The sequence below is a fragment of the Sprattus sprattus genome (assembly GCF_963457725.1).
Source record: "Sprattus sprattus genome assembly, chromosome: 7".
Lineage (NCBI taxonomy): Eukaryota > Metazoa > Chordata > Actinopteri > Clupeiformes > Clupeidae > Sprattus > Sprattus sprattus.
In genome coordinates this window covers 22,783,701-22,802,077 of record NC_137926.1, presented here as the reverse complement: position 1 = coordinate 22,802,077, position 18,377 = coordinate 22,783,701, and the positions used below count along the sequence as shown (strand labels likewise).

The following is an 18,377-nucleotide window of genomic DNA, read 5'->3' as shown; positions in this document are numbered from 1 at the left end:
AAAAAGATGAATTACATCGATTTGGTGAAAATCCTCCACCACAGTGACTGCTTAAACACAGCATGCATTTGCTGCTGGATTTGGTTAATGTTACCATGAGAATGTTCGTGTGTGTGTGTGTGTGTGTGTGTGTGTGTGTGTGTGTGTGTGTGTGTGTGTGTGTGTGTTGGTCTCCGATAATGGCTGTTGATAATTTCATTTCATTCGGACCATCATTTTAATGCTACAATGATTCTCTCAGCTGTCAACAGCTGTGCTCCTAAACAGCTACAGTACACAAGTGCAGGAAGGCAAATCCAGTGTCCTATCTGTCTCCTCATCCAGACCTCCAATCGCCATGACCCCAGCTTTACCACTGATCCAGCACCATGACCCAGGCTTCACCACTGATCCAGTCTCCATGACCCAGGCTTCACCACTGATCCAGTCTCCATGACCCAGGCTTCACCACTGATCCAGTCTCCATGACCCATGCTTTACCACTGATCCAGTCTCCATGACCCAGGCTTCACCACTGATCCAGTCTCCATGACCCAGGCTTCACCACTGATTCAGCACCATGACCCAGGCTTCACCACTGATCCAGTCTCCATGACCCAGGCTTCACCACTGATCCAGCACCATGACCCAGGCTTCACCACTGATCCAGCACCATGACCCAGGCTTCACCACTGATCCAGTCTCCATGACCCAGGCTTCACCACTGATCCAGTCTCCATGACCCATGCTTCACCACTGATCCAGCCTCCATGACCCAGGCTTCACCATTTACCCACACCATGGGCCAGGCTTCACCACTGATCCAGTCTCCATGACCCAGGCTTCACCACTGATCCAGTCTCCATGACCCAGGCTTCACCACTGATCCAGTCTCCATGACCCATGCTTCACCACTGATCCAGCCTCCATGACCCATGCTTCACCATTTACCCACACCATGGGCCAGGCTTCACCACTGAAGGGAGTATGGACTCAGGCAGCAAGAGTATTTTAATAAGGGAGTACTTTGGTCTTACCTAAGCATGTGAGAATGTAAGCGTGTGTGTGTGTGTGTGTGTGTGTGTGTGTGTGCGTGTGTGTGTGTGTGTGGGTGGGTGTGCTGGGTCAGTCTGCCGTGCCATGTGCACACATTGTTCGTGGAGTGCCTCAGCAGCACTTGACCCAGACGATGCCACTTTGGGTGTGTACCAAGCATGTACGATAGATAAGTAAGGCTTCCTCTTCCCTGCAGAGAAAAACACACATCAGCATCAGTGAGTAAGTGTGTGTGTGTGTGTGTGTGTGTGTGTGTGTGTGTTTATGTGTGTGTGTGTGTATATGTGTGTGTGTGTGTATATGTGTGTGTATATGTGTGTGTGTGTGTGTCTGAAAAAAAAATATTCTGCTGAACCCTCCATATGCAAACACAAGGTTGTGGCCTCTGTAAGTTGCTGGAGACAGATTTGGGTGGGTAGGGCTTCCCCACATCAATAGCCTCCCCACAAAGATGGCTGTGGGGAAGAGCCTGGTGATGGGGCTGGGAGCTACTTGTTCGCCTCTGGATCGGAGCAGAAGCTCAGGGAGTCAATCTGTTTCCACCTCTGTGTCATTGTGGCCTGGCACAGCTTGTTAAAGAAATATCGGTAACCTGTGTGTGTTTGAATGGGAGTGAGTGAGCATATGTGTGTGTGTGTGTGTGTGTGTGTGTGTGGCGGGGTCAGGCTTGGAGCATATGAGGATAAAAGGTGGAAATATGCACGTCCATGCACACACACAGGCACTCACTCACTCCCATGCGCATGTGGAGGTGGGTGTCTGTATTTCCTGTTAGCGCGGGATAGCATGTGAAAGGGTGGCTAAGTGCTTGTGTGTCCACATGTGTGTGTAAGTGTGAGTGGGCAGGAGACTTAGGGGTGGGGGGTGGGATGTGCAGCGTGTCTTGTTTCAAGGCCACAGGACGGGGTCATGGCATGTTTGGAGCCACTGCCTCAGTCTCGCCTGCTGTGCTCTGCCCAGCGACAGCCTGAGCTGCGGTGGGCTTGTCGGGGCTTGTCCCGCCACCAGCCAGCACCATATTCCACTACCCCAGAGGCCCCTCTGACCACATCCAAAGATAAAACAGCAGGGACGGCCAATGACCTCACCAACTACCTGACCTTACAAGCAAGCCTGTCCTCCTCCCATCACAACAAGCCACCCTACACATACAAACAGACACACACACACCAGGGGCGGATCTAGCCATTTTGGGGCCCTAGGCAAAATATAGACATGGGGCCCTCATTTTTGAAACACGTACACAAAACAAATAACCATCCCAATACTCTTAGAATCGCAATAAACCCATAGTGCACTGCCACTCAACTCCACAGTAAAATCAGTTTCAGATTTCTCCAGCCTTTGCCAAAATTACATGTTTATTACTCAGATCAAACGAGAGAGAGAGAGAAAGTGAGAGAGAGAGAGACAGAGAGAGAGAGAGAGAGAGAGAGAGAGATTAGAATTTCCATTCTCTGCCGTGTTCTTTTAGGAAGGCTGATACATTTTTCCAGTCGTTCGTGCCATCAGTGCAGAACCGCTGCTTGTTGCAATCGCCAAACAGCCGACAACAGAAACAAACAGCGTGGTCTTTCGTCTTACTGTACACAAGCCAGGACCTCTGGATTTTTTCGCCATTTTTCATGTTCAAATAGTAGTGCGTGCTTGTAAAGCGTCTGCCCTGTTTGTTCTGGGGGAAATCTCCTCGTAATTGCACTGGTCCTTTCTGTACAATTGAACAACGCTCGGAGTCTGTAAACTTTTCTGGCCAATGTGCAGGGTAATTTTCACCGAGTCGCATACAGATCCCTCTGCTTTGGTTTGAAGTAACGTTATTTCGCGCTGCGCGCGTTACTACGTCATCATATTCTGGACTAGTCCAATGCACAATGGAGGGGGGCATGTGTGCTGGAAAATTATTATTTAGGCATTAGTTCGGCGTTATGTTATTTTTTTTCTACTAGAAATGTGTTTTATTTTTTTTACTTTACTGAAGTAATGGCTGGGGGGGTCAGATTTGGGGGCCCCTAATAAAGACAGATTTGATTGGGGCCCTAGGCACTTGCCTAGGTTTGCCTAATGGAAGATCCGCCACTGACACACACACACACACACGTAAACAACCACACACATGCATGCACACACACACACACACACACAGACACAGACACAGACAGACAGACAGACAGACAGACAGACAGACACACACAGACACAGACACAGACACAGACAGACAGACAGACAGACAGACACACACACACACACACACACACACACACACACACACACACACACTAATTGAAAGCGGTCACCCAGCAGGGGTGGGGTGGCTGGTGGCTCCAGGAGGAAATGCCAGGGGACAGGAAGTGCATCAGCACAGGGTATCTGTGGAATCTGCCCGTGTGCTCAGGAGGCACTTTTGGGTGGTGTCGCCGGTACCCCCCCTGCCCCAAACCCCTCATCCCAGCCCCAATCAAAGGGCCAGAGAGAGAAAAAAGGGGGTCAGGCCTAATCAGAGACGATAGCTATGGAGACGCCATGTTAACTGTCCTATCTAAATGAGAGGCGTCTGCAGGAAATGGACATCACTGGTCAGCAGGAAGGATGAAGAGTAAGAGGAGGAGGGTAAGGACAGAGGAGGGAGGGCTGAAAGAAAAAGAGACAGGAAACAGGGCCGAGATAAAAGAGATGGAGAGATGAAGAGTGGGAGAAAGAGAGGAATGAGACGGTCAGTATCATCTCATCAACCACTGTCACTCAAAGGACCCATTTCATAGTTGGACCACTGAGGAGCTGAGTGTTTGTGTGTGTCGGTGTGTGTTTACAAGTGTGTGTGTGTGTGTGTGTGTGTGTGTGTGTGTGTTCACTTGTGACAGCAGGACGCCAGAGGCAGTGCTTTCTCCTCTATAATTCATGCCGAGCAGCTTTCACCTTCTCCTGCCCGAGTTCTTATGAAAGCGCCATCTTCCTGAGGACGGGTTACAGAACTCCCCCAACTCTGCCGTGGCCTAAGATCAGGTGAGGGCGGCATCACGGCAGCATAGAGTTGTATGCAAACGTTCTAACCCGGTGCCTATGCTTGCAAAACAAGTTTTTTAAAAGCTTGATGACAATGATGCTACACACACACACACACACCCACAACCACACGCACACACACACACACACACAGACAGACAGACAGAGACACACACATTCATGTTGACCGGAGAGGAAACCAGAGAAGGAGGATAGGAATGCTGGAGGTGATGCTTCCCTCCCCTCACTCAGGCCAGAGAACATGAAAAACATGAACCCTTCTTCAACTCACGACCACCCTCCCCGCCAGAAAAAGAGGGAGAGGGGAGGGGGGGGTTATGAAGAAAAATAAAAGTTGCGTGACATGGAGAAGGGACGGGAAGAGGAGGGGGGTGGGAAGGTGAAGGGGGGCTGAAATAGACAGATGAGCTGTTAGGAATTGAGAGAGAGAGAGAAAAATAAAATTCCACAAAGATAGCAGGATATCCACACCGGCAGAATTCCCTGATTCAGCAGCTGCCGTTTCACACTGCTCAAGCCTTCAAAATGTGTGAGGGGGTGCGTTGGGGGTACAAGAGGGGGTCCACTTCCTGCTGTAGACTGCTCAGTACTGGGATACAAACATGTGAGTAAGGTTTGGAGGAGAGAGGAGAGGAGAGGAGAGGAGAGGACGGGAGGGGAGGGGGAGCAGCCTTTCCGAACCTTCCCCTTCTGGTTCTGACTGGAGCCCCAGCCCATGTCCAACCGAAGAAAAATAGCCCAGCAGCCAGCGAGTCTGGGGTCCAGCTTATCCCCAGTCCGCGCCTCCAGCTGGCAGCGAGGCCAAACGGTGCCACCTAGTGTTGACTAGACCAGCAACTTGCCTTATTTCAGCTGCGGATCAACTCTGTGCTCTCAAAACTTCAATGTGCCCTCGTGTGTGTGTGTGCGTGTGGGAGGGGGGTGCACGAGAGCATTTTGAATAGAGGAACAACACTCACCCATGCCAGGCTTGTGTTACAGTACATTTTGTTGGCTGGTAATTGAGAAGAGTGTTCTCCAGCTCAGGTGGAGCAGCATGACCAAAATCTGGTAAGTAGCCTGGTAACTGGCCAGGCTGGATGAGAAACACACACACACACACACACACACACACACACACACACACACACACACGTGCAGGCAGGCTTGTTTCAGCAGGCTCGGCAACAAGGGCTCAAACAACAACAAACAGCCATTAGCAACAACAACAGTTGCCCTGGCCTGCCAAACTCTGATGCATGCAATAAGACCCCTGTGGAAAAGAGGGAGGAAAGGCGTCTGAAGGACACAAACAACTGGGTCCATAGGCTCTGTGGACTTCTGCTAGGGACACTTGTATTCAATGGCCCAAGGGGATCGAAGGCTACACACATTTTCATGAATGAATGAATGAATGAATGAATGAATGAAAGTCAGTGCCTGAGGACATTTCATCATCAGACGAACATAAATGAAAATGTCACTATTAACTGTCACAACCTCTCCTCACCCACAAACTCATAGGAAATGTCTTCTTAGGTTCAAGCAAACATCCGTAGTAATGGCCAAGTAAGGCGCTATGGGAATTGAACCAATTTGGCAGAGCCGCACAGAGGGCTCAAGTGCAGAACACACAGTGGTAGTGTCACACACAAACATAACACATACAGACACACACAGACACACAGACACACACACACACACACAGACACACACACACACACACACACACACACACACACACACAGGCCTTCTGGTCCAAACATGGAGCGCAATAGTGATGGACAGGCTTCTCTGAAGTCGAGCCAGACTTTGACAACGACCCTCCATACTTCTCGAGATTTGGATTTCTCCATCTTCCCCAAAACAACCCCTGTATCCCCTTCCCCCCTCCCTATTCCCTTAGGCCCCCACCCCAAGCTGGGACTGCCTAGCTGTGCTGGCATACTTCCATCATGCCCTCAGTCACCCCCCAACCCCCAACACACACACACACACACACACACACACACACACACACATGGGAATTGCTGTCTGTATCAAGAGCGTCCATGGAGAGACCCTGCTAACGTGGGGCCTGGGTTTGACCGCAAGCCTGGAGTTTGTAAAGAGAGGGAGAGAGGGAGGGAGAGAAGGAGGAAGAGAGAGAGGAAGAGAGGGAGGGAGAGAAGGAGGGAGAGGGGGAGTGAAAGTACCCTGCTGGAATATTATGGGGTGAGGAGGAGGTGTGTCAGGCGGAGGGAGGGAGGTGTGTGTCTGTGTGAGTGTGTGTGTGTGTGTGTGTGTGTGTGTGTGTGTGTGTGTGAGAGAGGGGGGGGGGGGGGGGGTTGTGCAGGGGGAACCGCTGTGGGTATCAGACCACAGAACACTCCCTCACATGTGGTGTCAATTAGGAACAATCCTGTTTTTTACCCACTGCTGAAAAGAAAGGAGGGTTTTCTGTGTAGTATGTATGCATGTGTGTGCGTGAGTGTGTGTGTGTGTGAGAGAGAGAGAGAGAGAGAGAGAGAGAGAGAGAGAGAGGGAGTGTGAGAGAAAGACAGAGTCTGTGCATTAGTGTGTGAGACTACAACTTTCTCTTACTGCAGACCTGCACGGCCTTTCAAAAACAAAAAACAAAAAAAAATCTCAGCACATTTAAAGTGAGTGCTGGGCATTTAACGGCCTTCATGCTGCTCGCACGTAAACAAGCGAGACCTTTAAAACACTCATGGAGTGACACTCATTACCGTCGTCATTTATGTGCGCTGTTCTCGTTCTTGCATATTTTAGCACGAGTATGTGAGCATTGTGGGTGCATATGGATGAGGATCTGTATGTGTGTGTGTGTGTGTGTGTGTGTAAATCTGACTGTCCCCAAGCCTGCTGTTTAGCGTGTGTGCATGCGGCGGCGGGACCAGGCACAGCTCCACAGACAGTGTGGAGGCCCACAGGAAGTCAGCTTGACTGGAGGACATTTCCCCCTCTAAAATATTCATCCCGTTCAATTATGTATCCTATTGCAAATTGTAATGTTTTGACAACTTCAATTATTCATGCCCCCGTGCAGATTGATGGGCGAAATAAAAGAGGATAAACAATCTGCTGCAGAGCACACACCTCCCCCCCACCAGCTCTTACTACTTCCCCCCCACATATACACACATATGCACACACATAGCCCCCACTTGACCCCCCAGCCCCCCAACCCAACACCAAGGAAAGTTTTACAACCAGGCCTGGAAACAGAATCAATCTAAGGCTTTCATATTGGTAAGGGGGCCTAGGTGCTGACATGCTGCACTTCCAAAAAATAAAAATCAAACCCCAGGGTGGCAGCTGTTTAGGGGGGTTGAGGGGTTCGCCAGCATGGCCGTGCCCCGTGGCTAACCCCGGCCGCAGGTGTGACCTCGGCAGCCAGGGTGTCGCTCCTGCAAATCCCTGGTCCCGGCGGGTCAGCCCTCCGCCGGCGGCCGGCGTGGGATAATAACCATGTCTCTCTTATGGCACGGCGGTGGGCTGGCTGGCACTTCCTGCAATAAGGCTAACGTGAAACCAAAGATGACCTACTGCCCTCGGACCTGGCCTGAGAACAGTCAAAATGCTTTCACAGGAATGGGCAAAGCCTGTGTGATTGTGTGATTGTGTGTTTGTGTGTGTGTGTGTGTGTGTGTGTGTATGTGTGTGTGTGTAAGAGAGTGAAAGAGAGACCGAGACAGAGAGAGAGAGCGGGTGAGTGGGAGAAGCACCCTGAAGGCAAACAAAAACGTAGCAGTGGAAAATAATGAAAGATGAAAACTGTTCCTCAAAGCAACCTACCTGTGCCCCAGGACATTTTGAGGGGAAATTTAAGCTACGGCAAGCCCCAGAAAACAAACAGAACTAAGCGGAGAAGAAAGGAAGGCAAAAGCCTGAGCCTTTGGCCTTGTACCTAACCTTTCCTGCTTTAGGTGGCTTGTTTTGGTTTAATAATGTCGACTCGCTAAAACGTTTTTTTTTTTTTGTAAAAACGCAAATGTCATTAACTGTCTTTTTTTCCCAGGCCTCACCCTCAGACTCACGAAAGTGGCCAGAGCAGAATGAGAGGAAGAAGAAGAAAGAAAATGAAAAAAACAAGGTATGCTTAACTGATTTTTCGAGGTTTTATGTAGCACAGCTACGTGGCTATCTGAGGAACCTTGCTTTGTGAGACCTGGCTATCTGAGGAACCTTGCTTTGTGAGACCTGGCTATCTGAGGAACCTTGCTTTTGGAGATCTGGGTCTGATGCAGTACAGTCATATAAACAAGACATTTGTTTATCAGCTTCCGTGTAAGGACTATCATGAGTTTACAAACACAACATTAGTTTTAAAGAGGACCTATTATTCTTTTCTGTTTTTCCCCTTTCCTTGTTATATAGCATTTTTTGCATGTAAACCGTCTTCAAAGTCACAAGGCCTAAGTACACAGCAGAGGATACAATTATCCACAGAAAACACTTTTCCAAGCTGAAACTCCTCTGTTAGAATTCCAGCCCTGTCCCCTTTGTTACAAGATGATGCAATCTTGTAACACAGTCCTAGATGACCAATAAGAACATTCTGGGCTCATTGGAAGGGGGGGCCCAGGACACAGGACACAGAAGCTTTAACAGAGCATTTCAGACAGAGGGTGAATAACATAATAATCCCACTTTGAGAAACTAAAAAAGTGGGTGAGCATGAGGGTGTGTGTGTGTGAAACAGAAACAGCAAGACCAAGAGCTAGTGTAATGGTATCTCTGTGCAAGTGTTAAGTGTGTGTGCATGTGTGTGTATTTGAGTGTGGGAGAAAGAGAGAATGAATGAGAGTGGGGAGAGCCTAAGTGTGTTTGTGTTTGTGTGTGTGTGTGTGTGTTCATGATGGTCAGGTGGAGGTGGGTGTCTGATGGATCTGTGGCAAGGGTCTAGACTCACCAGCTGAACGTAAGCCACTTTGTAGTCTGGTCTCTTTACTCGCTGGTTCAGGTGGTTCCTCTTTTTGTTGGAGCCTGAGGATTTAAAAACAACAACAGAAACAGCATACCAGTTAGTTGCACCAAGCTAGCCACAAACACCATTATTCCCCAACTATTAACCGCACCCTATATAAAGCGCATTAGAGTATTTTATGTCATTTTTTTTAGTTAGCTGGAGGAAGGGAGAAGTTCTCAGAAGTAAACACCTTTTTGAGTGAGGTGTGGCGGGGCTGTTTTGAAACAGGAGCTCCGTGTGAACGGCACCTCCTCCAGGTGAGAACCAGATGTACCAACCTGCGCCACTTTTGTGTGTGTGTGTGTGTGGGGGGGGGGCATCTTAATTTAAAAAGTTCTAGACCAGGGTGCTGCCATCTGAGGAATGCAGGTTAACCATTTCCCAGCTGTGTGCATGATGTCACCTCATGAAGCCTGGTTAAACCAAAACAAGCACAGGGACATCCACCATGAAGAGTGTGGAACGGGGGGAGGGGGCACCACCCCCTGAGAAGAAAAAACATTTTGGGTTTCTACTATCTGGCCAAATGCCCGGCAGTATTGCCCTAAAACCTGCCCATAACATAGGGAGGGAAAGTGAAAACCTTCGCCGATTGTGGTTTTGAGCAGGGACAGTCTGCTAATCTATCCTTGCAATAAATAAGCTTTAATGATCATTCAATCTGGATTTGATGGTAGTTAAACATGCACACATATTGTGGTAATTTGAGGCAGTGGTGAAATATGTTGAGATTTGTTGTGGATCATGACAAATTCACTTTTTCTAAGCTGTAACAGACTTAAGTTGTAATTGATGAGCACCCTAGTTGTTATCGATATGATATTTATTTACACACACAATTGAATTTCATCACAAATCCAAAAGTCCATCACACACAAACAAGAGGTGGTTCCTCCCCGGAGTGCATGCATCCATTCAATGACAGCCCAGAAAGCAGCTGGCTTCAGGACTGGATCCACGCCGCATCTTTGGCGGGTCCATTCCAAAATTAGCTGCAATCTAGAGAACCAGGACATTATATATAAGGGGGGGGAACATCAGAACAATACATGAAATGGAACCTGGTTCTTAAATGGTAATGAAAACATAGACAGCTGACAGCTGAAACTTTTTTGACTCGGCCCAGTACATTTTTATAAGTCCAAACATTAAGCAGAGTCTTGGTTTTGAATGCTGACCAGCTCCAACAATTCTCCATATTCAAATATCTGTTATAAGTCATTTGTTAGCGTCTAGTATATTTGATAGTGACTAGTTATCTTATCGTTTTAGTGGTGAACCTCTTACCTGACTACACTCGACCCTGCCTTTCACCTTGACAACGCCTCAAGCACCAGTTAGCCCTGTTTGGCCCAAGGGTAACCTGACCAAAAGCCCCTGGCCACTGGCCCTGAGGAAGCCCTGAGGATGCACGGTCAAGCCCCAGAGTGATAATGGAAACCCAACTGGCCTTGGAACACACTCGCTTGCTGCTGCAATGAGTCACCAGAGAGAGGGTGTGTGTTTGTGTGTGTGTTTGTGTGCGTGTGTGAGCGTGCGTGTGCGTGTGTGTGTGTGTGTCTGTGAGTGTGACCACATGTGTGAATGTGTGTGTGTGTGTGTGTGTGTGTGTGTGTATGAGTTACTGTGTGTATGAGTTACGTGCTATAATCTCCAGCAGTGAGGAACCAGGGAAAGCCCTCCCCAGTGTCGTAAAAAACACCTCCCTGCCACCCTCCCTCCCTCCCACCCTGCTGCCTGAATCTGTGCACGTGTAATGGCTGAGTAGTGAGTTATGAGCAAGACCCCAGGCTTCAATTCAGGCAGAACCAGGACACCCGAAGGAGGACCCCCCTTTCCATTTAGTGTAAAGGGAGGCGGTGTTATCCCACTTCGCCTGCCCTTCCCCCCCCAATCGCATCCCCTGCAACCCTGTCAGGTAAGGGGACTAGCATCAAGTGCCACCACTTCACCCATTACGCACATACAAGCAGGCAAACACCACCACCCTAAAACGCTACGTTTGAGAGCTGTGGTTTGGCTGGCGCCTATCACGTTACACGCCCCATGGCCTGAGTGGTAGCCATGGAAACTCCTACCAAAATACCCGGCGTGACCCAGCGCTGGAAGAAAGGGGGCCTTGGGAGTCGGGGGGCCCGGGGGCCAGTGGAGCCCCTCATTTCCCTGCTCAGTCATCCTCCCAGCCAGCGCCAGCCAACTGGAACCTCTGACGCAAGCAGGGATGCCTGCTCTGACGCACCGCGCCCCGCAGCTCCCACACCAGCCCCTTCTTCCCCTGCTTTCATCTGCTGCCTGCAAGTTACCACCCTGTTGTTTGCTCTTTTTCCCCTTCCCTCGTCTTCCTCCTTCTTTCCCCTATCCCCCCCCCCCCTTCCCTCCAGCTCACATGTTTTTTCCCCTCGCCGAACTGCCTCGTAAATGGGGGAGCCCTACATGCCTTTTAACCCCCCCACCCACCCACCCACCCACCCACCCAGCACTCCAGTGAGGGGGCTCCCGGTGGTTTGGGCCCAACTCCGCTTCAGTTACCCCTCCTACACCCCCCGTCATCCACCCCCCTGTGTCCTCAGTGCTGAAGCTCCTATAGCCCATGGTCCTGCTTCTATAGTGGACACCCCCTCCTTACAGCCCACCCCAGTGAGCTATATGTACTGTGGAGCTGCTGATGTAACAGCAACACTTCTCCCGCACCAAGACTCTAAAGAGAAAGAAAAAAGAAATATAAGAAAGAAAAAAACATGTTGTGTAACTCAGATTGGGCCCAGATTGTGGCAAAAGTTCAAAATAATGAGAAAAAGAAGGAAAAGTGTTGGTGTGTGTGAGAAAGAGAGTGAACGAGACAGAGAGAGAGAGAGAGAGAGAGTGCGAAAGGGAGAATGATAAAAAAAACAGGGAGAGGAAGAAAATAAGGGCTAGGGCATTCTGGGCCAGCTGCTGGTCATAGTGCTGCAGCAGCAGATTGCAAGATAAGCGTCTGGATCACGCAAAGGGCTCCCTTTCCTCTTTAATCAATCGGCTGGCGGCTCGGGAATGGGAGAGGCTTGTTAGGGGCCGCTGTTGAAGGCCTGCTGTCTTTCAACCTCTCTCTATCCCCTTCTCTATCCCCTCCTCTCATTCTCACTCTCTCAGCTGCTGCCTTCGGATTTTACACCTCACCGAACACATTGGGAAAGTGTGTCAAGGCACTTCTGAGGAAGGTCATGCATGAAAGATAGGGACTAAAGAAGAGAGGGAAGAAAGAAAGCAGGCAAGAGAGAGAGACATAGAACAAGCTGATGCCTTTAGTTCACTGTTCACTGACACATCTATTGACAGAGAGACAGCAAGGGAGAAGCAGTGGAAGAAAGGATATGGACCCTCTCAGGCTTCTGTGATTGTCTCAGGGAAAGACCCCTGGTGGCCCTGTTGGGGGGTCTGGACCTCCAGCATGGAAGTCTGCAGCACTGACTAAATGGTCAGAAGTGCTTCCGCTTCAGCATGTCTAGCTGACCTAGGCTTCAGCGGAACAGCTGGGTGGCTTTTATCATATTCCTGAGCTCTGGCTCATATGGCCAACAGCACAAACAGAATGTTCAACAGTTGCGTTAGTGGGTGCATGTGTTATGTGTGACTGCAAGCAGCCTCACACTTACCAAACTGGATCCTGGTGCGGACGGCCGCCACTGGCACTTCGTAGATCTTCTGCAGGTAGTTCCTGACGTCGTATTTTGTCATCCTGTGAGTTTAAGTATGTGTGAGAGAGCGTGAGAAAGAAATAAAAGAGCGAGAGAAAGAGAGTCAGTGATTGGAAGAGGACAAACAGAGCAGGATGAGGACAAAACAAGATAGAAGCACGTTATTGGATTGTTCCAGTGTGACACACAGTCTCTTTGGTGCGGAAGCCAGGGCATATTTCTGCAAATTCGTTACAGTTTGGACCTTGGGGGACGGAATTTTGTTTACGGTGCTGCTCGTCTCCTTTCCTATTCCTCGAAGGGGGAGACATTGGAAGGCGAATAAACAAAAAAGGCCTTTTAGAATGAAGCATGACGAGACAGATTTCTGAAAAGCACAAGTCTGTGAGGCGCCCAGCTTTCGAGAGGTGAAGCAGATTAGAACCAGTCTGAATGACCTCATTTAGTCTTGTTTTTCAGGAAAAAGGACTCCCCTGCCAGAGAGAAAATAGAGATGAGAGTCCAAGTGTTTGGCCCTTGAGACATCACTCAGTGCATGCACCTTGAAGGACAGGCCGCCCTCCCAAGAAAAGTGTGACCATGCGATTAGAGGGGTCAAGGAAAGAGCTTTAGCAAGTTGCTGACAGTGTGTGTGTGTGTGTGTGTGTGTGTGTGTGTGTGAGTGTGTGTGTGAGGAGAGCGATTGAGAAACAGAGAAAGTGTGTGTCTCTGTGTGTGTGTGTGTGTGTGTGTGTGTGTGTGTGTGTTTGTGCGACCGAGAGATTGAGAAAGAAAGTGTGTGGTGTGTGTGAGAGAGAGAGAGAGAAAAAGAATGTGTGTGTGTGTGTGTGTGTGTGTGTGTGTGTGTGTGTGTGTGTGTGTGTGTGTGTGTGTGTGTGTCTGTTTGATTGAGCGATAGAGAGAGGGAGAGGGAGAGGGAGAGGAAAAAGTGTGTGTGGCGTGGGTTTGCAGCGTGTGACCGGGCAAGCATTTCCTCGAAAGTTTAAGAAAAAAGGGTTTTCTGTTCCACATCATTACGAGGACAGGACCTAACTGAGCCGCCAAAGTCTCTCCTAAAGCACCCCTCCCCATGCTGCCCACCCGCCCCTAAACAGGCCCCACCAGGAACACTGATGGGGGTTAAACACTATGGCAACACTCACTCACACAGAGTAACTCGACGGGGCCGTTTCTAAATCCCATGCTCCAGGGCTGCTGGGTGAGCCGAGAGGAAGCGGAGTTGCACAGAAGAACATTGGGGCTGCCTCCAAACCAGTAAACAGACTTATAAAAAAGTGCTGAGCTGTGCGTGCAGATCGTTATAAGGTGGAGGGAATACCTATCTTTTTTCATCTTCACAGTGTCAAAACAGCATTGCCCCTGACAACTGGCAACACCAAGCGCAAAAACTCAGCCTTTGGTATTTACACAGGAGTACAGTAGTTGGATGGCTTCAGGTTGCTATGGAGATACACCCCTGAGCAGTGTCAGTTGCCCACCCCCACCCGCACAGAGTGTTCCTCCAACCAAACTGGTCTACTAGTGTGAAATTTATAAAGGGACAGCCTTGGTGAACTCTGAGAAAGCAAGCCATTTCGGAAAGAGGATTTGGATACTAAGGTGGCTTAGCTGCTAAAAATGGAGAGGACTCTCCATGGACCTGCATACATGACTGAAGCAGCCCATTTCTATGAGTACATCGTCCCAACTGCACTTTATATTTAGGATGTCCCTGTTGTTTGTCTACTGCCAGAAACACACATTTGTGGCCTGCAGGTAAGAAGTACGCGATCAAACACTTTATCAAACAAACAAGATTGAGTCCGTTCACAGGTAACATCCAACAAATAGGACATAAGAGGACACATGGTAAAGAGCAGGTGTAAGCGAAAGCGGGATAAACACACTTGTCTGAGGAGGACATGGGGAGGTGGACAGACAGGTGTTTAGATTGATGGTGGGGTTTTGAGACTGGAAGACAGACAGGTAGAAGGGCAGTTGTATGGTGGGAGGCGACGGGTGACCCATGGCCTGAGGCCTGATCCTCACGCCTGTTCATCTGATCCGATGCCCAAGTCGAAATGGCCCTTGTTCCTGCTTTTCTGTGGTTTCTTCTCTCAGCTAAACCCCACCCTACCTACACAAAAGACAGGCCAGATCACACACACACACACACACACACACACTCACTCACTCATCTTCAAACACCTAACTAGTCCACCAGCTGGTCTGCAACACACACACACACACACACACACACACACACACACACACACACACACACACACACACACACACACACACACACACACACACACACACACACACACACACACACACACACACACACACACTCATGCATATGTGTGTACACAGACACCCATCCACCCACCCACCCACACACACAGACACAAAACCCCACACAAAAACACAACAATGCTTCAAAGTCCTCAGCGTCCTGAGAGCGAGTGACTCACAGAGGTCTGAAAAACCCCCAAGATCAAACAGGAGGCCGACCGAAGCACTAGAGAGCGCCCTGAAAAGGCCATGGAATGCGGCCTGGCATTGTTGGGTCTGGCTCTTTGATACACTTCGCTCCCGTCTGCGGCACAAAAGAGATCCCAGAGCGCCAGAGAAAAGGATCAGCTCTTGTGAGAGGCCGAGTGCGGAGGGGAAAACCCCAGCAGAGGAGCATCTGAAAGAGATATCATCAGCCCCACACAGAAGCTGCCGCCAATATAAACACAGAGTGGTGCCAATACTCCCTCCTCCAAGTGTGAAGAAAAGAATAAATAAAAACAAAAGGGGAGGGGAAAAGGGAGAAGGGGAATTGGGGGTAGAAGGGTTCGCGTAGAGGGGTGATAGAGGTTGGGTGTGTGTTTTTTTCCCATGAAAAGGAAAAAAAAAACGTTCTAAACAGACCTGGCAAATCTGGTGAAAAACAAACATGGCTCTGCAGCCAAACCAGACGCCACTTGTTAAATGACTATTTGGATGAGAGGAGACAGTTACTGCTGGAGAATTCGTGCCTGAACATATTTATGACGGGGATTTGAATCACAGGCCATCCCGTGGGAAGCCACATACTTAGGGGTTAAACAATCTGTGCAGTCACGACCTTATTCAACTTTTTATTACTTTTAGGGACATTAAGAGGAAGGACTTGAGAACACCACGTCCTGGGTCATGACTAGGCCTGATATGAGGCAGGGGCAAGCTGACCTGAGGAGTGGCTCACCAGGGTGATCATAGTGCTGTTTGTGTGTGTGTGGGCCACTAGAGCCACTGAAGCATGGAGGCACTCATGACACAACCCAAATGTGACCTAATGAACTGCACCAGGGGTGGTGTGTGTGTGTGTGTGTGTGTGTGTGTGTGTGTGTGTGTGTGTGTTTCTCCGAACATCAACATACAGAAGTGGAGATGCCAAAGAAAATCAGTTAATCCATTTAGACAACTTGCACACATGTGAAATGACTCAAGGGTAAAAAGGTCCCTAAACAATAAAAGCTAGAAACAAAGCACCAGAAAAAGAAGGAAAGTGACTTTCAGGTTAACAAAACTCTGTTCAAAGTGGTTATAACGCCCTGTTTGATTCCAATGCTAACACTATCCAAGAAGATGAGAAAGCGCATGTTTGTGTTCAACGCGTATGTGTGTGTGCGTAATGACCACATCATGGATAACCAGCGTCACCCTGTCTGATGTTGGCCTTCAGGTAGGGCGGCAAACAAAGCCCACCTTGTGTGGCGGCTCCATTACCGTGCTCATTAACGGCCCAGCTGCCTGGTTCAGATTACTCCACCCAGCACCATAATTATGGCCCTATTTCAGTGACAGGCGAGCAAGCGTCATCAATAACTCCCACAGCTCGTAGGCCTGCCATGATGAGGGTGGCTAGGATCGCTACTCCAGCGAGGGGTAAACAACATTCTGGAGTATGAATGAGCCTATCAATCATGCAACTCATGCATGAGCATCAGAGTTCATATCAGTTGTCAATCAGGTGCTGAGACAGACAGGAACTCTCTGGAAGTATCCTCCAGAACTAAAACAACAAAGACCACACAATTTGCTGCAGACCACATCATGTCAAAGGTGTTCATTACAGACTTGGTGGTGCAAGTCATCTTTCACTTTTCACTTTCTCAAATACAGTGAGAGACTAGCAGAATGAGAGAGACAAAACTGCTTTGGCCCCCCTCAACATTTAAATGTTTCAAATACATGTGTCTTGACACTTTAAACTCCTGGCCTGGACTTATGAGGTTATCCTGCCACCAAGTGGTGAAAAGGTACACTACAGTTTGAGGAGGTCCTTTGGTGTATGATCTTTTGTACTGAAACTTATATGTTCAAAACATTATTTATAATTTCTTATCTAAGTTACACATCCATAGTGACAATCAAATTTAAGAGTTATCTTTGGTGAGCGCATCACTTGTCCCATCTTCAGGTAGCATTGTAATCAATCTCTAATCAATCAGTCTCAAAAAATTAGAGGAGACAGTCTTCTAAAGGTTCTCTCTAGCTCCTGTAATAGTATAAACTCCACTGCACAATACTTACTCCAAGGGCACACGGAACTGGACTGTGTCCGGTGGCTGCTCCTTGCCAGGCCTGACAAGGGTGAGGAACCAATTAGGGCGGAAGACCCTCAGCTGGGGGTTTCCATACTGGTAGAGAGGGAATCTACAAGAACCACAGAACAAAAAAGGCATCAGATAATGCAGTGCAATATTACTATGTTCTAACTAAATCTGGACGTGTTCGTGAAGTTGTATAAATAACGTAGTAATCAACTAAAAGTGTCTGATCATTCGAGGGTGCCTTAGGTTTAAAGATGACCAAACAAAAGTGAAATACAATCTATATTATATTATATTTATTAGCAATGGCAATAAACACACAGACAAAAAATGGTAAATGTTATGGGTTACCGATGAAGGGCAGGGTTAACTCAAGGAAGGGGGGGGGGGGAATGCTTAGAAATGACAGTCAGGCTAATATCGTTACCTATCGTTATCCAAATGGCACTAGTAGAACCAGATCAGCTAACTTGGTGATATTGAACTATACCTACTTTAACGGAGAGACGCTAACGTTAGTATTTAATTATAGGTCATAGCAAATTATTTCATAGGGTTAACAGAACCTCACAATCAGTGAACTAGCTGCTAGACAAAGTTAGCCAGCAAGTTAGCAAAGCAGTTCAGAACGCATCATTTTAACAGTTGCAGTTCAGATTTAGCAAATTAACCTTAATTTTTCAAGTAAACAGAACTTCTTTCACACGACGGATGATACGTACATGAGCCTTCTTGCCATAATGTAACGATAGGGTTTGTGCGTGTGTGTTGTTTTCAAGGTCTTCACAGCATCTTGGTTACGCATGTGCTTTACTTCCGGTGACAAAATATTGAACACATGCGCAGCTTTGCGACACATTCAAATTGACATCAGAGAGGTATTATATCAAGAGGCCTGACAGATAATTTCCTGAAGGGAAAGATCCATAGACATGAATGAACGTTTATATGTCTATGGGGAAAGATCAATATCAAGATCAAGACTAATATCACATGAATATTCTTAATAGTAAATGTATGACTATACAACATAGTATACAGTTGTATGGCTACTGATAATGTATCTTACACTTGTGGGTGGGTGCTTTTAAATACCAATATACATGTGGAATTAAATGTTTTATGTCA

The 18,377-nt window shown here is 48.3% G+C and overlaps 1 protein-coding gene across 1 annotated transcript in view; it reads right to left on the bottom strand.

Annotated features, from left to right (window-relative positions):
* mrpl23 (mitochondrial ribosomal protein L23) overlaps positions 1-18,063 on the bottom strand; it is a 29,318-nt gene extending 11,255 nt beyond the window's left edge. The window contains exons 1-4 of the mRNA XM_080841931.1: positions 17,972-18,063; positions 17,230-17,352; positions 12,640-12,722; positions 8,951-9,024 (exon numbers count right to left, since the gene is read on the bottom strand). Coding sequence (XP_080698057.1) covers positions 8,951-9,024; positions 12,640-12,722; positions 17,230-17,352; positions 17,972-18,054 — 363 coding nt within the window. The 5' untranslated portion in view covers positions 18,055-18,063. The remainder of the gene's footprint in view (positions 1-8,950; positions 9,025-12,639; positions 12,723-17,229; positions 17,353-17,971) is intronic.
* Positions 18,064-18,377: the final 314 nt, after the last annotated feature.